The following is a 21,756-nucleotide window of genomic DNA, read 5'->3' as shown; positions in this document are numbered from 1 at the left end:
AGATTAGCAATAACTAATAAAAAATAGAATAATTATAATAATATTCTGTAATAAAAGTTATGTGAATGTAGGCTCTCTCTCTCTGATAATGGAGATGGCCACTAGGTGACTAACGGGCAGGCAGGGAATACAGTGTGGGGACGCTGGACAAAGGGATGATTCCTGTCCCAAGTGGGACAGAGCAGGACGACCCAAGATGTCATCACGCTGCTTAGAACAGTATGCAATTTATAACCTATGAACTGTTTATTTCTGGGATTTCCTGCCTAATATTTTCAGACTGTGGTTCACCGTGGATAAATGAAACCACAAAAAGTGAAACCACAGATAAGAGGGGGCTACTGTGCTGCTTACTATAAATTCTGCTCATCTGGAATGTTCTGGAATTCATTAATTCCAGAACCTATGTTAATCATGCAGTGCCAATAAACAGGCGCCCTCTGATGGCACTCATGTGGGGCCATAGCCCTCATTAAAACAATCGTGGGGATGAAGAGTCCAAATGATTGTCAACCTGAATGGTTAAGATTTAAAATAAATACACCGATAGTTGACGTGATGGATACACAAACATTTCTGATAATGGCAATGACAAAACAAAGCAAAATACCACATCAAGGAAAGACTTAACGAAACCTGATTATTGGCCTATTCATAACTTTGGTCTATCTTGGACATTTCATAAATGCTTAGAACTGAAGATATATGCAAATACATCTAAACCTTCAGTGCTATGTACTCATAGAAATTCAGATAAAAGAAGTTAAATATAAATTTTCTTGGCATGAGATGATTTATGATAAATGTTTATTATTTTAAGATGACACAGATATTTATAAAAAGTCCAAGCAGTTGCTTATTTCTTTAGTTATTAAGTTACAAATAACAAATAATATATGAAATGAAATTATACACACTTGAGAATAAAGAGAAATCTTTAAAAATTATTTTTTAGTGTTATGACCATCCTACTTAAAATAAAATACAACTTGAACACTATTTTTGAACATTTGTATCTATGTATCACCTAATAAATGATCGCAGTACCTCTTGAAGCTGAATAAATTTTCCTTCCATCACTGAAAGAGCATTGCTTTTCTCCACTAGTTGCTTATGAAGCTTAATCATTTCTACATTGTCCCGAATGTTTGACCTTTAACGATGTGTGTAAGAAAAAGACAAAGTAAAAAATGTAAGGCAAGAGAAAAAGAATCAGTGATGAAATCACAATTTTTCATTGAATGTTACCTAGAAAAAATTTACATACTTGCAGATCAGTCACCGAGGTTTTCAGTTTATTATTCACTTAGGATAGAGTTATCATTTAAAACCAACAAATCATTCTTGAACTTTCATAAACTCACAGACTCTCAGAATTTGAAAGAAGCCCCAAATTTAATGACTTGTGTCCCCACACAACGACTCATGATAGGGACCTCAAATAATTTTTGAGTGGCCTGAAAATGGCGCAAAAGGACATCAGCCTTTAGCAACGAAATTATCCCGTCACCAAACTGCAGACTGATTCCGAAGGACCGTCATACTACTCTCCCCTAAATGAAAAATATGCAACACAGCCCCTCATCTTCCCACCTTTCCCTCGAAACAAATGGTATCATAAGATTACCATTTATTGGAGTTTCCTCCTGGAGTTTGAACTTTTCAAAATATTTCCAAAAAAAGTGACTTAGCGTTTTATACTAATAATACCCAAAGCTGGCATTTAAATATGTTGCAGATGTGCCTTTAGCTGTAAGAGATCATTTAACGTCCACAGGGTATATAGAAACTCTATATGCTGCAATACTAGTTTGTATTTTTCCTGCCGAGATTAAAGCAAATGTAGAATTTAACAGGAAGATCTTATTAAAGGTTAATCATAGATCTAAATGAATACCTGTTTTCAAAAGGCATTTATTTTCCTGACAGAGAAAGGTTCCTTAATTTAATACATTTTACATTCAAAAGTATCTTAAGATTGTGAAGCTCGGTTTTAGGCTTCATTTTTCATAAGAAAAATAAACACAAAAATTTTAAATTCAGAAAATCATTTTAGTATTCAAAGTAAGTAGTTTTACTTCCAAAACTTATCTAGTGTACACATATTGGAAAAATTGTCACAATGCCCTACTGGAACCAGAAAATGGACTACAAAGCTCACACATCTGTAAACCAGCTGAGGACTTGAAATACTTAATTTTCCTCTTTGATATTTGAAAGTTCATTGTATTTTGGCATTGGACAGTTAGTTGTCCTCACACAGAAGATAAACAAGTCCAAGAACCTGGATCTTGCCCAGGGTACAGTCTTAACACAATGTTAAAATAATTATGTGTCTAAAACATATTATCTAGTAGTTCTGAGCACTCATGCAATAGCACGTTTACTATTATTCCCCTTAGTTATTATCTTTACTCACCAAAAAAAATTATAATATGGAAAAAACATTTTAAATAGATCTAAAGAAAACATTCCTTTTTTTCATATTTAGAAGTCAAAATCTAATTTTTCTGTTTTTCCTAAAATTACTTGGTTTGACCGTTCAACAATGAATGATATTTATTTACATGGAAGGAAAGAATATTATTCAAATAATTTCAAATCGTTTCTTATATTTTCAGTTCCTGATAGTTTATTTTTCTTATTCTTATGTTAATAATTTCAAGAAGATATATATGTCAGATATATCTAAATAATAACTTATTTAATGATACTAATAAAGAATTAAGTCCCTATAACTCATTTGCCGTATGAGGTCATAGAAATAACAGGTTTTAATTTTGAATTTTCTTTGTATGGCAAAAGGCCAGTAAGTATCTTTCAAAAACTTTCAGAGGTTTAATTGGTGGATGTTTTCTTGACTATTTTCCTAAACTCCTTGGAGTTTAGACTTCTCAAAAGACTGCCAGGAAAAGTCAGTGAGTATTTTATTCTAATAATGCCCAACAAATGGACACAAATATAGCATAGGTAGTATTTAGAAACCAGCAATAATGATGCGGTGCTTTAAATAAAAAGTCAGTTTGTTAAAGAGGACAAATATTCTGAGACAAAATGCAACACCTACAAGTCCTTAATAATTATTTTTAAGTGTCAGTTTTAGGGACTTTCTACATAATAGTCATTATTATGACTGGATACTTTTGAGGGGTGACAATGAGAAAGAAGGCTGACTAGCTGTCAAGCTGAAAGTGCTGAGTCAATAATATAAAGTGTATAAAAGTTAAAATTAACAATGTGATAAATGTGGCCTGGCCTTTAGGAAGGTGTATAGTGAAGAATCATCTCAGACGTGATAATCAACTCAACTCTTTTTACATAGATGAAACATGGAACAAGGACAAGGGTGGAAGTGAGAGAGAAAAGACTGGAAGGCCACGTCACAGCGAGTTGGCAAGGAACGTGAGAAAGATGTTGGCAGTAAGAGGCGGCTGAGAGTCTTTGGTAAGTGGCCTGTCCCAGACCTCTATGCGTGTGGACGAAGGCCTCAGTTTGGTTCCTCTGAGGAACAGGGACAGGGCTAATTCAATGAGCAATAGTTTAAGTCACTTCCACATTATATTTTCCCGCCCCGTTCCATGCCCTGTGATGAGAAAGGCAAACCTTCAGGAGGATGACATTCTGACAGAAAGGACAATGCGTAGTAAAAACATTCAGATGAACTCTGACGGCCATGCACCAATCTATACATGTATTACACGTGGCGAAATGATTTGAAAACAGATATCGAGCAAATTAATTAAATGCTTTGTAAAAAAAAAATTTCTCAAATTTTTCAACAAGGATTTTGAAAAAACTATGAACATTTAAGTTGGAAAATACAGTTTCTTTTCTTTTTTCTTTTTTAAAAAGACATTATTTAGAATTATGATTAAATCTTCTAAAACTATGAAAAGAGTTGTTGGCCCATCTCTAGATTAAAAACAAACTGAAATAAATTAGACTTTATGTTGAAAAAGTAATGCAGTTCAACAACCTATGTGCCAAGTTTCTCTCATAATTTGAAACAGTCAAGCAATAAACTCTGAAAAAGGAATTTCTAATGGAAGCCTTGAAAACACTTGACTCCAGCTTTGCTACTGGGTGCCATAATAAATCCAGAAACCTAAAACCTCAGATACACTGGAGAAGGAAAATCTTTCAGTGGAGCTATGTAATGTATAGTCTCATATGAAAGCTTAAGAAGCAAAAATCTCTGCTCCAGCGAGTTTCTTATACTTCATTTCCCAGGCACACAACTCCCCCACCCCCAACCCCTACTGACATTTCATTCTTTGCTGCAGTAAGGATTATGAATGCTAAAAAAAGCCTCTTGGTTTTTTTTTTTGAGGCAAAAATGTTATAGTATTTAACACCATTTAGAAGAGTAAGCTTTAGAGTACAGAAGCGAGGCTGAGATTCTGGAAAGTAGTCAGGTCAAATGTTTACGAGAAAGAATAGAGAGGCTCTTTTTGGGTAATAGTTTTAGGCTGTCTAAATTTGGAGGACAAAGCTGAAAAAACCTTAGGATTAAAAAAAAAAAACTCTACAGTTAAAAAAAAAAACAGTGGCAGACATTCTGTAAGTGTATTGTTGAAAGAAATGTAGGTCATTCATAGCTCTTATTAGGGACACGCAGATAACAGCCACTAGCAAGATACCCCTTCTGAAGAGGATTACAGAAGGTCGCTAGTAAATTAAATGGAATAAGCTTCACTAAAAGCGCTGAGGGAAGTCTATTTGAAAAGTAATGGTTTTGCTCAAAATTGCTACTTGAAAATAATGCTTCTTGATTTAAGACTGTATAGAGGAAAATTTTTGTCTTTGTATGTTTATTTGCCTCTCGAGTATATCTTTCTTTTGGTATTGGGTCAAAATACAAATCAGAACTCAGTATTTTCTTCCTCTCAACACCTGACAAGGAATGGCGGGGGACATGTATATAACCAAACTCTTCTGAAAATGGGGCGGGTACACTCCAAAGGACTGGGCGGGGACAGGAAGAACCCAAATCCTGACTCATCTCCAAAAGGAGTCCATTCTGAGGATCAAGTTTAATGGATTCCAATTAGTAATGGGAAACAGAATTATATTCAATATATTAAAAAAGCCCAATGGGAAATGTAGATTTATTGGTGATTCAGTTGCAAAAGTGAACTAAAGGTCTTGTATTGTTTTTATTTTTTTGATAGAATTACACTAAGTCAGTAACAACAGAGGTTATTTCACAATTATCAGAAGCAATGATTGGTATGATATCGTTTTCGATGAATAAAAAAAGAGTTAATTTAATTAATAAACAGTGCTTATTGAGTAGACAAAATCTTGCAGAAACACAAGGTCCCTAGGCATAAAAGTGGCTGTTGTTTAAAAGGCAGGGAAGCACGTATCCTGTCGACCTTCGTTTCACAGTTGAGGTAGTGAACGGAGGCTGGGAGGACTCTCATCTGGCCCGAGTCCATGAGTGAGGGAGCCAGCGCTCGGACCCAGTTCTAAGAGAGAAATTCTTGCTCCTCTCCTGATCTGCTCCCTCCTACTGAGATGCTCCTGGGTTTTGGCTTTCCCTCCACTCTGATGTGTATGTACACACTAACATGTTATTTACTATTAATTATGACAACTGCTGTGGTTTATATAAAATGCTACGAAAATACGGCAAGCCGCTATCACAGAAAATCTTACGTAATACTAATAATAAAAAGCACAGGGATAAAATATGGTATTTGAGTGATGCTTCTTACTGGGCACATTTTACGGTATTCATAACAACAGTAAGAGCTTAGTGAGTATAATTTTTTAAAAAAGACAGATCGCCTCCCTGTGTAATAATAATGTTTGCATGGTTATCCCTGGCCCCAGTTACCCTTCCGCTCGAGAACCAGATGTGCCCTCTAAATTAGGGGGCTGGGCAATCTGACAAATCCAAATTGAGGGACATTCTGTAAATAGCAATCAGCAGGCTGGAAAAGACTGGGGAATCACTTTAGAATAAAGGAAACCTGAAAGACATGACAGTTAAATACAATACAGGAGCCTTGACTGGATACCAGATCAAAGCAAAGCAAAACAAAACAAAAACAGCTAATTAAACAAAACAGCTATAAAGGACATTATTGGGACAATAGGGAAATTTGAATATGGACGTGTATTCGATGATGCTACTGTATCATTCATTGGTAAATGTCCCGAACGTGATGGCTGCACTGCAGCTATATAGGAGGATGTCCCTGTTCCTAGAAGAGACTGAGAAGGGTCCATAGGGGGAAGTGATATACACACTTAACTCTCAGATATGCGAGGGGGGTGGGGAAAGGATAGAGAAGGAGAAGGGATCGCCTATGACCATGCAGAATGCAGAACAGGCTTGTGTCACTTACAATTATGCAAAAGAGTGAAAGGTATGTGAGTGGTCACACTACTATTCTTACAACTTTTCTGTAGGTTTGCAATTTTTCAAAAAGAAACGTTAGGGAGGCACGTAACTGTCCTGCGTCTGTGCAGAGAGGAAAGATGGAGCCCCCCAAGCCAAGCTTTCTCCTGCCGGAAAAGGCCTATGTTAGGGTTTGACAGTTGCTGTCAACTAAAGGCAAGAGGGCAGGTCAGAATGTCTAAAACATTTACAGCTTAAATTTCCTCCATTGAGACATTACGGCACTTAACATGATTTTTAATTAAGAAGGTAAACACCCTAACATATACTTAAAAAAACATAGTACAAACTACTTACACATTTGGTAAGAGCATAAATATTTTGAGAGTTGAAAAAGTCAATAAAAGGTAAAATCATTTTGATTTTAATGTTCTTGTACATGTGTTCACTGGTTACTGCTTTGCATTTAAGACGGCCTTTTTAATAAGCAGAAAATGTGCATTTTTATATTGTTTAAATTTTAATATGGATTTTTGTTCAAAACAGCACAGACATTCAGGCTACTTGTAAATGATACAAGATTTTTTGCTAATGAGGCATTATGTAGAACATATGCAAAAATCACAACTCAGTCTTCCAAAATAGACCACAATAACAGGAAAAAACATGATTTTAATAAAAAAGAGCAGCACTGGATTTTCACTTCAAAGCAATTAAGGGCTTTGGATAACCAAAAGTGTATGTCAAACCGATGCCAAACCAAACTGGTCTATTAAACACATACTACGAAGAGTTTCTATAATATTCTATGAAAAGGCTCTTTGCCATAAATATCAAGCACTGTACTCTGAAGATTACAACTATGTTAGGTTCATGTTTGAGAACAAGGAGTCCAACATCCAGATCAGACTTCTAGAATTTCAAATCTGAAAGAACGTATCCGTGAAAGACAAGTTGAAATATGTTTTCCATTTTTGTGATTTTTCTCTACAGTAAATTATACTAAGTTTTATATTCTCCCCAACATCTTTTTCAAAAGTTTTCCATTAGTCTCAAAAAAACTGCTGTTACACATAAAACTCTGAGCTATGTGTAAACATATAAGAAGAAAAAAAAAAGACCTAAAGTCCCTTACTTGAAGCCATTTCTTCAGTTTTCAACAACTGTATTTCAAGAAACAATAAGCTATTCACTACGGGTACCCTTCCTCCTAAGCAAATAACATGTAATTTTCAATTTTATAAAATCAGTGAGGTAGAGTACAAATTGGCTTATTTCCTTGAGCTCTGCAACAAAAGTGCCTTTACCTGTAATTTTTATTTTGTCTCTACTTCTAATTTTTGATGTGAGCAAAAAACAACCACAATAACATATACACAGACTGCTATGGAGTGAATAATCCGGGCCCCTGAGGAGGGCAGCAGTTTAGTTTTTGAAGTAAACTCTTCTATGTGTATATGTTGGTATCTCTGGCTGACCATATTTACAGCAGAAAATACGTGTAGCTGACTATTACTGTTTCTTGTGCTGTTCTAGTCTCAGGATTAAAGGATGTTTGGTTTTCCCTTTCAATTAACATCAAACGCTCTAGTTCCCAGATGATCACATCCCCCTTGGAAGAAGGGACAGCAGACTCAGTGCCCATGCTGCTCTTTGGGGACTTCAGAAATGCCAAGGAGGAAATGAAGCTGATAGGGATGGGCTCCAAGGTGGGGCTTGACCTAAGGGTACAATTCTTATATGCAGATAATATCTTAAATATGCCTGTGGGCAATTTACTAAGATCACCATACTCGGTCTTGAGGTCTGGTCCTTTAGCAGTTTCTCACAGGAGCCATTTCTTGGATTTCCAAGAAGGCTAAGTCTACATCAGTTCTTCCTAGGGGAACATGGTGACTCCTTGGTATTCTAGGTGGTTCCAAGCCACGGTTCAAATTACATTCCCTAGTAAACATATAATTCTCAAAAATATTCATGTTTCTTTTGCCCTGCACTAAGAAGCATATATAAATGTCACTAAATATACAGAATTTCATTACATAATTTAATTTTACACATAACTTTTCAAGAACAGAAATTATTAGAGATAATACTAATCCTTTAAATCTCTGAAATATAAAGTTTTTCATATATTTGTAGCCCATTTTATTTTTTTTAAACGAGTCTCACATTATGCATCATTTCGTACCTTTTTCAAATATTACCATGTCAGGTTAGTTTGTTAAAGGAGAATTAAACTCTGACTCTGAAATGAAAAATTAGAAAAATCATACTTGATTTCTCTAAATGAAAACTTAGCCACATACGCATGATATCACATCAACTGGAGAGCGGAGAAACAAATAGAGGCTCTAAGTCTGGTTTAGAGAAACGTGAAGAGATAAATAAAAGAGATATAACAATCATACGTAACGTGTACACCTCAGCTGGCTTCCAATTCAAACAAACCGTAGAAAGACATCTTCGGGGAAGTCTGATAAAACTCACCTAATAAACTGGTTATTAGATAATATCGAGGAATTGCCCTTAACTTTATTAGGTGCGATAATGGCATGGTGGTTATATTAGAAGAAATTTCCTTATCAGGTAGAGATATATACTGAAGTATTTACAGGTGAGATGACACGATATCTGGCTGGGGCTAAGTAACTGAAGGAAGCAAAGTGAAGGACAGATGACGTGAGATTGGTAACACTCTGAGACTGTTGAAGCTGGGGGATGGGGACGTGGGAGTTCAATATGCTACTCTCTCTACTTTGAGGTATGCTTGGTCCAAAAAAACGAACATCAAGACAAAAGAAAAGAAATGAAAACAGAAAAGCCATAAAGAGAAGAAAACAATTCAAGAAAAAATATGTTGGAAGCATAATGTGAAAGGAGAGAGAAAAGGTTTTAGGAATGAAATAATAACAAAGGAGGACGGGAAAGAAAATACTGCACATTATAAAACGTCAAATATGAGGAGGCAGCAAGGGGACTAATAAAGGGCCCCTCTGTCATCCATAATAATCAACAGATTTTCACGCGAACTTTGAATACTGGGAGAGGTGACGCCTTTTTGGAATAAAAAAATTGGTATCATTTTATGAAATTTACTACCTTTTAAAGTTGATAAAAACTTAAGGCTGGACTTATTCACAAGGTACGCCACCAGCTGAGTCCTTGTCACACATATTTCTCTTGGTAGATATAATCAAATAGTGTCAGAACTTTCTACGGTCTTGGTAAATGGGGCAAATGAGTGGTGACAACAAGACGAGGCAGAGTAGGTAGGGACACTGCCCTCAGCCTGGAATGTTGATGATGGCAGTTAGTAGGTCTACAGCAGGCTTATATGAAGAAGGTTAAGTCAAAACTGTAATTCTAGTCTACTGCAAAATAGACTAGACTTATCCTTCTGTGGCATATGGTAAAGTATTTTAAACTAATTTTGACCTTATCAAAGTGATATAGGAAGTTTTAACATACCTTTGATCTGTAGCCTGCTGTTCACGAAGCTGAAGAATAGATAACTCAATTTCATTTTCTTTTCTCCGCAACTGAGTTTTCAGGATCTCAGCCAAGTGCTCTAACTCTTCTATCTGGCCTCTCTGCGACTCAATAACGTTTTCTCTGAAATAAAGAATCTTTATGTTAATTTGCAGTTTGAGGAGATATCCTCGGTATTTAAGATCAGTACAAAGAAAGTTAAAAATTTTAGCTTAAGTGCCTCTGCACACAGGAAAGTAGAAGTAGCTTAAATGTGATGATCTAAAGGTACACACGCAACAATTCAAGATAAGCTTTTTGTAAGATGGCGTCCTAGACAGTAGATTGGACTTTGGTTCAATTCAGTTTGTAAGTATTTGTTGGTTACCTGCTATGCACTCCACAATCTGGTTCTCTTCAGCTAAGTCATGTCCCTTTGCTCTCTCCTATGCAGATCCACCCATATCACCCAAATCAACCCTTCAGAAAGAGATGGCAAAAATTTTGCGAAACTTAATTTAGCAGTCTCTAGCACATATTTACCTCCGCCCTGTCTGGCGGCATCCCAGTGTAAGGACCTGGCTTTTCAGCTGACTGACCGGTTAACAAGACTAGGTCTAGTCTTTGAGTTTTATTCTCTTACAGTATAATCATTACTGTAGCTGGTATTTAAAATATTCAAAAGAAAAAATTTGAAGCCCATATTATTCTTAAGCAACTATATAAAGAATGATATTCTTTGCCTCATGTTTTCTTTCCTCATTCAGAATTGCTACTTTTTGATGATCCAGGTGAAGGCCTATAGATAAGGTAGAATCTCATCTTCATTTGTGTGACTCACAGACACTGAAACCATGAGGCTTTGATTAACTGGAAAAGTAAGCCAAACGTGGCAGAAGTAACTTTTTTGAAACCATAGTATGATGAAGAATGCAGTACTGTAGAATTATAGTGAAACAAAATCTGAAATCCATATGTATTTGATAACTCCAAACTTTTAAGCCACTCCCTCTAATTTTTTTATTTTTAACCACAAAAAGGCTAATTCAGGATTAAAAAAAAATACCTGTAATTTTTCTGAGAATGAAAATGTTGCTTCTAAAGCTTATACTATTTTAAACGAATGGACTTTGAGCCATCCCTTTGGGGGGAAATTATAATAAAAAGGACTATTCTATAAATCCTTTCGTCGATTCAGTTGGTTAAGTTGTTCCTTTTCTTCATTTTAATGGAAACACGTTTAATAATATATTCTTACCCCACAGATCTAGCTGTATTGTAATAGAGCAAATTATCTGTATGTAACCCAATTTTGTTTAAAATAAAGAGAGGGCTCAAAAAAAAAAAAAAAAAAAGTTCTAAAATGACCACAAAAAGAATACATACAAATTTCTTATTTCTCCTCTGGCTTCTTCAAGTAAACTATTGCCATATTTCGTAACCATGGGTTGTACCATTTCTGCTACGTCTGCATCTTGGAATCTAATACCTAAAAATAAATTAATAAGATTACAGAAGTTAGAAAAGAGGACCCTTGATTTGCTATCATAAGGAAATCTGTAATATAATAAAATGTCTTAAGTACTGAGAGATATATGCTAATGGTACAGAGAATTAGAAATACATCGCCAAAGGAACTATTAGATCTATTGGAGTCATATTTTCAAAGGACTACTGGCTCAAATAAACTCTTATACAAACTCAAAAAAGTAAAAAATAAAAAGTAAAAAGACGACTGCTCTGTGGCTCATTTTTTCTATAGGGAGAAACTTCCATCAAACTCTTCTATTTCAACAGCAATTCACAGCAGTAGATTAGCTCACCGTGCTAATCTAAAATGTGGGCCTTTGTTCACTTAGGATGAAAGACCTTGCAGACCTTAGAGATCACCTTGCCCAGCTACAGTCACGGACGACAAAACTAAGGCTCAGAGAGGACAAGTGGGTTTTTAAATTCAAAATGCATTACTGTGGCGCTAGCATCTCTTGCCCCTTTTTTCTCATCTGGTGCTATCGCTCCATTTTACAGATGGGGAAAACGAGGCCATGAGAGGACGAGTTCTCTCTTCCATGTAAAAAGTCAATTAGCGCCAGAATGTATTTTCTCATGTATAATTCATCGCGATGGCTTTGGTTATATTCAAAGTCTACTGCCAACCTCACATAGCTAGGGGTAGCCACGCTCTTTCATCCTGCAGCTGCCTCCTGCCTGTGTGGGGGCCTTCCTGACTTCAAAGGCACTCTGACTAGGGAACAGGCAGTGTTAACATTTTGGCTTGGAGAAAAAAATAGAACACGTTTTTCTCCCTTTCTGTTCATATGGTGTTTTCTTCTTCCTCAATAAATTGAAATAAAGATTTTACATCATTTTTTATATCCCTAAAAATGTTTGGTCTTTATGTGAATTCCAAACGAAGATCAATTAAAGCTAAGATTCCTTTGCTAGTAGCTGAAACTAAAACATGTTACCTAAAATACTGACTGATTTTTGCTTCATTATAAATAAAATTTGTCTGTGAGAGGAGAGAATTGGGATTTTACTAGAAATGTTTAGGTTCTTTCGATGTGGAAAATTCTCTATGCAACTGAATTGTTTTGTAACCTGGGTAGGTTTTAGGTGATTCATTTTCAAAATGAGGAAAGTGATCAGCTTATGATCACTTCTGGAGAAGACAGACCCTTATGGGCACTTGCTTAAATCCTTTTATTTTATATGTAAAGATAACTCAAGTTCAGAATGATTAGAAGATTTGTCCAAGGTCATCAGAGAGTAGAGGAGTAAGAAACACAACTTTTCAAACTTGTAGTTATGTGCACATTCCACTGGCTCCACAGGATGAGAAAGATTTAAACAATTTTGCAAATGTTATCAAAGGTCTTTCCACAAAGAGCTTAAGCGTGATCATTCAAAACAAAAAGTTTGATCACATACAGGCAAAGTAGTTCGTTTCCCCATTTGCCTGAGTCAATGTGATTAGCTTCTATAATATAAAAAACCCTGCAAACTCAACTCATATTTTATGAAGTTTCATACATGTCTCATTTCAATAGAATGGTTATTTTCAGTGTTGTACTAAATTTTGAGTGTGATCTGGTGATTCTTAAATAAAATGATCTTCATGTTAACATTAACAATTTTATCAAAAAGTCAAGAAACTATTTTTTTCTTTTTAAAGACACTTAAAAGCATGCATACAGAAATAAAACTGTGTGTGTGTGTGTGTGTAAAACTACCTTTTAAAAGACTTAAGTTTAGGATTTAATGTAAGCTTTATTTTACCTTTCCTGGGGCATTCCTTTAAGCCTGCATTTTCATTCCCTTTTCTACGCCCAGTGTTCACACGAGATTGTACATAATTGTATGGAGTTTGCCTGTGACCCTGGATTTGAAGTTGCTGTTTGGCTGCAATTAGTCTGTTTTTGAGGACTTCATTTTGTCTTTCAAGCTCATGAACTTTCTCTTGCAGCTGCTCAATCATTTCTTCCATTTCCACATCTCGTCCCAGCCGCTTGGGGCCGCCACCAACCCGCTCATATCTTTTCTTGTCATTAACTAGTCGTATTAACTTGGTGGCCATTCTAGGGAAATAATAAAAAGATGAAAAGGAATGTGAGAAGTCAGCATAAAATGCATTCTGTTGAAAGGAACATAATCACTGTGAAGACTTCAGTGCAGAACCTGAATAATAAATTTCAGGTTTTGATGTAACTATTACTGCCTGTGAAGAATCCTTTGATGATAATTGAAACCACTGGGCAACAATCTGCTTTATAGCACTGACAAATAACAGTTTCCTAAGGCTTATCATTTAAGGTTAGTAAAGAGAGGACACATATTTACTCCATATGTTCCTCAAATGCAATTTTTAACGCATGACCTTATGTAGGAATGCTGTATGCACTTAAATGTAGCTACAGATTGTGGATGTAGTGGGTTATATCTGCAAGCCACAGTAAGTTAAAACTTTTGAAAAGAGTGTTAAGCCTATGCAGCATTTAGGTGATATATTGTTTTCGGTTTCTCTAGGATTAAGACATACTACAAATATAAAAGTGTTAGAATGTATAGATACACACAATAAAAAGCGCAATGGAAAAGTCAAAAGAAACCAAAATGCACCATTAAAGGTTGCTTAGTGCTCAAGAAACACGCATGTTTAATGGCGGAAAATAGTTAGATGTGAAAGTATTATTTTAATGCCACCTTTAAGTTGAGACATAAATCGTGCTTTTGACATCTCGGGAGTTTATACTTCTGATTCTTTTAAGTTTTGATAAAAACTGGTTAGACAGAACAAAAGACAGAAAGGGCACGTGGGGGTGATGTAATATACACGTACGGAAAACATGCCTGGCAGTGAATGGAAAAATCTTGGCAGGACAAGAAAGAAAAGGTGGCTTTGATGAGAGACACAAGTTCAAGACTTTACAAAATTGGTCGCACATCTTCAATAGCTGATTCTAGTTTATAGTGAATCTATTTTTATAAAGACCCAGACAGGAGATTGAAAATAAAAACTCACTTCATTTTTCTTTAAACGGGTTTCGCTTTATTTTAGCATGGTTATGGACAGAAGCTTTTACTTAAGAGAACAAAAGTGAAATAAAAAAAAAAATCCTTAATAGCTTTGGGATGTCACAGAACAACCTTTTTTTGCCCTAAGCAGAGTCCTCTGTAAAAGCGGTAGTAATACATGTCTCTCTACACTTCTGGCTTCTCTGGCCTCCAGCATGTGGCATCAGGGAGAGCTATGCAGAACATAATCAGTTAAGATTGTTTTCTCTTTCCCTTGAGGCACATCCATTAAACATGCTTTATAAGGGATATAGCATAATAAAAACCAAGATCCAAGAGTACTACAAACACCCTAGTAAAATAATCAATGGATTAGTTCCTTTTCCACCTAACCCAGAGAATGATGGATCAGTGGGAAATCTGGGCAGGTATCACAGCTGAACAGAGACACACACTCTTCCTAGGCCTTTAATGAGTTTAGGATTCTGAGCCCCATGCCACTGGCTTATCCATAGAAATATGGTAGCCAACTAAGTGAGACGTCAACCTGAATATCTGAACCTTCTGTTACAGAAGAGATCTGGACACTGATTGTGATTACATTCAAAAGAAAGATACAGATTTAATACAAAAAAGCAGTCAAAATCTAGGGAAAAATAAATGACCTCAAATTTGAAGGCAAAGAAAGCACATCGATAGACTGCCTTTAAATTCCTTCAAAGATGTTCAAGTAAACTTTGTCAAGAATCATAGATTGAATCTCTTTCTCCGGTAATAGCAATAATTGTCATGTTTGATTTCATTATTGTATGATGTTAAAAACTCGTTAAGTGATCAGTTGAGTATTTACTTCTAAATGTGGCTTATCAAATCTACATTTATACTGAAGTAAGTGATATTACTTACATCTTAAGGATAGATTTAAAGGCAGTTCTACTCAGGTATCTAGGAGGTGTCAGTGGTGTGAAATTGAGGAGTTTAGGGCTTTGGGTCACTGTGGTCATTAGATCACCACTCTCAAGTCTGAGTAAAATCAAATCCCAGGAGGTTAAACGGTTTGAACACACTATAGGCTAGTGGAAGAGAGATAATAGAACACATGCACACAACTTGACTCCTAGCCCAGTCCTTTTTCCATTAAACTACATGGCTTATTAAGTTGTTTTATATTTTCTGGCTAGGACAAATTACTAATGAGGTCAAGGCTGTGAATTCAATTCTTTTACTGACCAATTAGGCTAACAAAGAAAAAAAAAATTGTTTCGTGGTTATAGACTACATCCCTCATACTGACAGGCTGACATGTGTGTCACTGGTCAGAAGAGAAATCAGGCGAGTGAGTCGCATGTCTTGAAAAAAAAAGACATCATGACTCAAGGACCAACTCAAAGTAAAAGCCCCGCACACAGCTGGTCAGCAGGTCATTAAAATAAAGTCCTCAGAGAAAACTGAACTAGAATCACCCCTTTAGGATAAATTCTAAGCAGAAAAAACCCTACCTTCTTTCTTGGAAGTCTCTCCTTTCCATTAAACCTAGAACATGAATATAAATACAGACCTGTTCATGATTCTAGATGTGAACGCACTTTTTTGTTTTTAATGCCACCCATTCAGAAGATAGTCATAGTGTTTCTGAAGAAGAAAAATTAAATAGCTATTCTTAAGAAATCATCTCTGCAGAAAATTTTGCACGTAAATCAAGAGTGACGATGTTTTTTCAGAAATAGCTGAGACTCTTTGAAATAAATATAGATTCTAGCCTAACCCAAGCAAAGTTAAATATGTTCCAGATATTGAAGTAATGTTTTCATTAGTAAACTCTAAATTTTAAGGAAACATGCGTTCTAACAAGTTAAAATAGCTAATTACTTTTTAAAACTTTCATTTTAAAATCAAGACATTTAAAAACAGATGCTTTGGCCATTTGCTTATTAAACTATAAATATTAACCCGAAAGTTATTTATAGATATGATACACTCATGGCACTTAGCTATTAGTTTTTTCTTTCAAATAGCAACTTCAGACATGAGAAACACTCACAGTCATTTTGGTTTATTATTCTAGTTTGTAAGAGTTTCCATTTTTAAAAATTGTATTTATTTACAACCTGCCTCGTTCCAAAAAAAGATTCAAGGTGGGGCTTTCAATTAAGTTTATAAAAAAGCATATCTTCCAAACTTTACAGAGTCAGGAAAAAAAGCTAAAAGCTTTTTATCATAACCTTTTAATTTTATCCTCTTGCTTGCGGGCATGCTGTTTAAGCAAAATGTTCTCATCGTGCAGACGCAAAAATCTGTCTTCCAGTTCCTCACGACTGATACGTGACACTGCCTGGCGTGACTTCACTGTCCGTGTTGTTGAAGTTTCTGCAAAAATGGCAAGGTAATTAATGGTGGGGTTACTTCGAACAGTCTCTAAAAATGATAATTGTTGATATTTATATAAAGTCTGATGCACTCATCTCAGACTTTTTCCTTTGTGACCTACAATTAAGATTGCTTTAGAATATGTTATAGCATTGTTCACATTGGAGGTGAAAATGAAAAACTTTACTATTAATGCTTTATCTACAACATGAATGATTTGAACAAAGATGGTATCTACTCAAAAATAAATTCAAATAACTGCTCTTTAAGAATGTAAGCTGGCACTCTGATTCAATAAAAACTTTTTTCAATTTACATGCTGACTGTTGAAAAAACTAAAAGTCTGCCTATCGGAAAGTATTTTTTTTTTTTTGCAAAGGCAAGAGTTATAACAATAATTTGGCGAAACAATATGACTGAGATTTTTTCTGAGCTATGAGTGTTGAGTAATAGAAAATAAACTGTAGAATTTGTAAGACCAAACTAAAAAAAAAAAAAGCTTCACAGCTTATTAAAGAACTTTTATACCTTTTAGCAAGTGCATGATATTTTTGACTTAAGCTTAAATTTGGTATTTTTCATATCACTGCGAAGTAGGTAGATTTTCAAAAATCCTCCAAAAGAAAAAAAGAACAAATGAACCAAGATTAAAGCTTTATTTACTGAGGGGAAGAATTAAACTTAGGGTATCGAATCCCAATAAAGAACTCTGCACACTTAAAATGTATTTGTATTTGCATTCCTGATACTCTGCCAAAAATCTAAATCAAAGCTTATACATACTTTTAACATAAAGCTATACAAATTTGTCTTTTTCAACAAACAATACACTGACCACCTTTCTGTGGCAGTTCAAGGTGGCCACTCGCATCATTCCTGATTAGCAGGTGTACGAAGATGTCTTAGTGGAATACATTTTACACCACAGCCTTCTCAATGACAAATGCGTTGGCATGACAGTGTGGCCAGCACATAGCACAGGCAAATAAAAATATAGCTAGCTCTACACTCTAAATTATTCCTTAATGAGGTGCTTTTCTTTCTCAATTTGAAAGTGCTTTTCAGCTCTATAGCAACCGCTAAGATATAAAAGGATAAAGAAAACCTTTAATGTATATTAATTTGATAAAACAAACTCAATATCCCTTGAATAAACAAACCATTTTGAGATACTCTACTTGAAAGACAAAAAATTTTAAATATGGCATTTCCTCCCACATAAAATTTAAACATAAAGAAACATTTTAATGGTGAATGTGATTTAAGCCAGGCAATTTGGTTTGGAGGCTTGATACTCTCTGTAGTTTCTACTGATGTGTGGAATTTTAAAAAGATGATTTATAACAATTCTTTATCAGAACAGAGGGAGATTTTACATTTTCTATGAGCTGTTGATAATTGATGCATGCAGTAAAATGCCATATGTTGTTCTAAACACTCCATCTTCTTGTTTAGTCCAATCAAGAGCTATATAGTTACTTAAATGGCTTCGTTTGTATGAATATCAAAAATACTTTAAATTAAAAGTAAAGAAGTTACTGATCAAAGTTCATAACTGTAATAAATAACAGCTGGCCATACCTTGTAACCCTCCCATTCCACAGAGGTTTAGACCTATATCTTTCACAGGCAGGTCTCCTGCAGTCTCATCGGCCGGACCAGACATGGCCTATCTGTGGAGAAAAGAAAATTCAAATAAAATCTTTCCAAGTTATAACATTAACTATGCAACGGAATGAACCAAATAAAATGAATAAGGCACTAGAACTTTAATGGACATCTTATTGCCCACATGTGCAGCTTGAGGAAGATGAAAGCTTCTATTTTAAAAGTAATACTACATTCAATCTTGGAGACAGTGTTCCTTTCAACAGTATATTTCCTATAGTTTGCTTAGGAAATGAGGTAAGATTATCATTCTTCCTTTTCTCTTTTTCTTATCCTCTGGGGTGGGGGTGGGGGGGGGGAAACTCACCCAAATTTAAGAAATACCTCCTCTCTACCTCCTACCCCTTTTCTGCTTCCAAAAGGAAGCAGAAACAACTCAAGTCAGGAACTTGATTCAAATGATTGTTATGTTACTTACTAGCTGGTCAAGTCACCTAATCTCACTGAGTTTTAGTTCCTTAATTTAAAAATGGAAAAAAATAATACCTATCTCACAATGATTATAAGGGTATGTGAGATGGTACATTAAAAGCATTTAGTAGATTTGCCTGGGAGGTCAATGTTACTTGAATATTAATTTTCAGCTTGGTGCACAAACAAGTGAGTAGTTCTTCTAAGAGTTGTGAAAGAGGTTTTATAAATTCACCAACTGGCTTCATTTTTGTTGTGTCCTGCCTTTGTTGCCATGAGGCCTAAGTATCAGGACTTCCCACTTCAACATACAGGATGTCCAGCTAATTCTGGCATTTTTAGATAATTTCTCTTATTTACAGAGATGCAGGGCAGTTTTTGCATATGGATGTGAGTGGTTCATGCAATGTCTAGTATGTCAATTAAAAATTCTTTTTTTTTTTTATTTTCATTTTGATCTACCCAGCAAGCCAAATGCAAACTGCCAATTAAGATGCCCTGAGACAGAGGTTCTCAATCTCTAGAATGTTGGTCCTAAAATGCGAAGTCCAAGAGAGTAGCAAGCTTATCTGTCTTGTTCACCTCTGTATTCTTAGAGACTGGCACAGAGCTGGGCACATAGCGGGCATTCACTCAATAGTTGTTAAATGAATGAATAGAGTCTATGGGGCATCAGGGTCTGTGGACCCAGAGATGGTTTACAAAATCTTATATGCCCATGTGTATATGCAATACCTTTTAGAGAGGGTTAATAACTTTTATTGTAACTCATCAAAGGTTGAGAACTACTGCATTTTGCTGTGACATAAACAGCTCACAGACATATGCCTGGGTGGTCATCTTCTTTTGGAAACGATGCTACAGAAACAGTCAATTTTAGGAACCAAATTCTCAAGAAGTTTAAACACAGGACACTTGTAAAAAGGGTAATTTTTCCATGACAGAGTTATGGTAGCTTTTATAATAGTAACAATAACGATGATGATGGTGTTAACATTTACTGCATACTCAAATGTGCCAGGCACTTTTCTAAGTGCTCTACATACATGAAATACTTAAATATCTCACAATATCCTTGAGCGTTTGTTCCTCAAATGAGTCCTACTTTACAAATGAAGAAACTGAGACATAGTTTAAGTAACTTGCCTGAGGTCACACCTCTCAGAAGCAGTTGTCTCATTATAGTTTTGATAGTCACTACTGGGAAGGGGGGGTTACTGGCATCTAGAAGTCAGAGAGGATGCTAAACATCCCACAGGGCACTGGAACCACAATGAGGGAATATCTGGCCAAAAATGTTAATGAGGGTGAGAAAAAACCCACCTTATGCTACCCCTCTTTGCTCACTATTCTGCAAACACACTGTTGTCTTTTAGGTTCACGAAAGCCACAGCATCCTTGTCTTGCTCAAGGCTTTTGCTGGCTCCTCATACTTTGGGGCTCAGCTTAAATATCACTTCCTCAGAGAGGCCTTCCCTGATTATGTTACTTTTCCTCCCAATTTCATCACTGTTTATTTCTGTTATAGCAATCATCTCTACTTGAAATTATTTTATTTGTTCATTACTAGTTTGTCTTTGCTAATAACGTATAAATAGGCACCCTGAGATGGGTTTCTGTCCAGTTCACAGCTGGTCGGGAACTCTGCCTGGCACAATGTGGGCACCAACATTAATATTTATTGAATAAATGAGTATCTGGCAGTGAGACTGAAATGGTAAACAAAGACCCTGCCTTTATGTAGTTATTAGACTATGGGATAATAAGACGATCAACAGATAATTACAAATAATTAAGCAAACAGCAGGCAATTCAAGAGGTTTAAGGGTGTACCAACGAATTCCTAACCCAGGTCAAATAAGCGAACTGTGTTTATATCACTTTCTGCTTGAATAAGGACTTGGACAAACATTGCAATCAGCATCAACTCTCACCAGCCAGGGTTTAGGTCTGGGATATAAAGTCTCACGCCGGCGCCGGCCGTGGGGGTACCGGGTCGGCTGTGATTCAGGCCTGAGGGTGTGGAGGGGTCTCGTGCTGGGCTACTTTTTCACGAGAGCAGAACTCCAGGGCCTTCTCCAGGCAGTAGAGCAGTCCCCAGGACCCCAGCCGGTGCTGCAGGTAGGGGGTGGGCCACCTCCATCCCCCTCGGCTCCCCCCAGAGTACTCACCGCCACTCTCTCCCTGCCGCTAGTTAACCGTTGCTATAGCGCCGACGGCGTATCCGCGGCTGGCCGAGGGAAGCACGGGAAAAACATGGCAGGCCCCGTGGTCTCCTGGGAAATGTAGTTTTCTTCGGGGCCCAGCCCGCCTGCTCGCTGCGTAGCAGGCTACGCTCGGCCAGTTGTCGGACCTGGGAAAGTCTAGCGCGCCACGTCGCCGCCGTGCATCCTGGGAGTGGTAGTTCTCGCGGCTCTGGGGGAGAATGGCATTGGACGGAAGCAGGATGCCGAGAGAACTACACGCAGGGGGCGGGGTCCAGAGCGAGGGATCTACAAGGGTAGCCGTGGCGAAGGAGGCTGTAGCGGCAGCATGAAGCGGACCCCGACCGCCGAGGAACGAGAACGCGAAGCTAAGGTATGTGGGGCTCTCCGGAGTCGGGGATCTTTCGTGCACTGGGAACTCGGGGCAGGGAACCAGGAGGGTTTGGCTGGATGCGAGCGGCCGCACGGGCTTAAGCCAAGGGACGAAAGGGCCTTGTCAGCAAGGGAGCCAGAAACACTGGGGTTATACATTCGTGCTGCTCCGGATGCAGGCCTAGTCCCTTTGGATCAACTCACAAATGAGAAGACACTCATTTACTAGTTCTGCTTCTGCACCTAATTCCTTGGGTAAATTTGTAGCTACCCTCGTGCCTCAGTTTACCGGACTCTCAGATAACTGTGATTATACCAGCTGTGCTTTCTCTCTGAGGACTGAGATCAAGTTTAGGTGAAGTACCTGTGCGCTCAGGTGTGTTTATTTGGAACAGTTGGCTC

At 36.7% G+C, this 21,756-nt stretch overlaps 1 protein-coding gene across 4 annotated transcripts in view; it reads right to left on the bottom strand.

The window, feature by feature from the left end:
• Positions 1-21,756, bottom strand: part of RPGRIP1L (RPGRIP1 like) — a 57,417-nt gene that overhangs the window by 35,481 nt on the left and 180 nt on the right. For 2 of the 4 annotated variants that reach the window (XR_002780312.1, XM_023530637.1), the window contains exons 1-7: positions 20,950-21,077; positions 18,281-18,372; positions 16,555-16,699; positions 13,097-13,395; positions 11,204-11,306; positions 9,818-9,961; positions 1,048-1,153 (exon numbers count right to left, since the gene is read on the bottom strand). Coding sequence is in view for 3 of the 4 variants with exons in the window: in XM_023530637.1 (XP_023386405.1) it covers positions 1,048-1,153; positions 9,818-9,961; positions 11,204-11,306; positions 13,097-13,395; positions 16,555-16,699; positions 18,281-18,365 (882 nt within the window). In the remaining variant the exon portion in view is untranslated. Of the gene's footprint in view, positions 1-1,047; positions 1,154-9,817; positions 9,962-11,203; positions 11,307-13,096; positions 13,396-16,547; positions 16,700-18,280; positions 18,373-20,949; positions 21,078-21,756 lie in introns of those variants that run through there. The other 2 variants (XM_023530638.1, XM_023530640.1) reach the window with 2 other exon arrangements.

Source organism: Pteropus vampyrus, unplaced genomic scaffold (assembly GCF_000151845.1).
Source record: "Pteropus vampyrus isolate Shadow unplaced genomic scaffold, Pvam_2.0 Scaffold51, whole genome shotgun sequence".
Taxonomy (NCBI): Eukaryota; Metazoa; Chordata; class Mammalia; order Chiroptera; family Pteropodidae; genus Pteropus; species Pteropus vampyrus.
The sequence above is the reverse complement of the archived record's forward strand: the minus strand, read 5'-3'. Positions and strand labels throughout refer to the sequence as shown.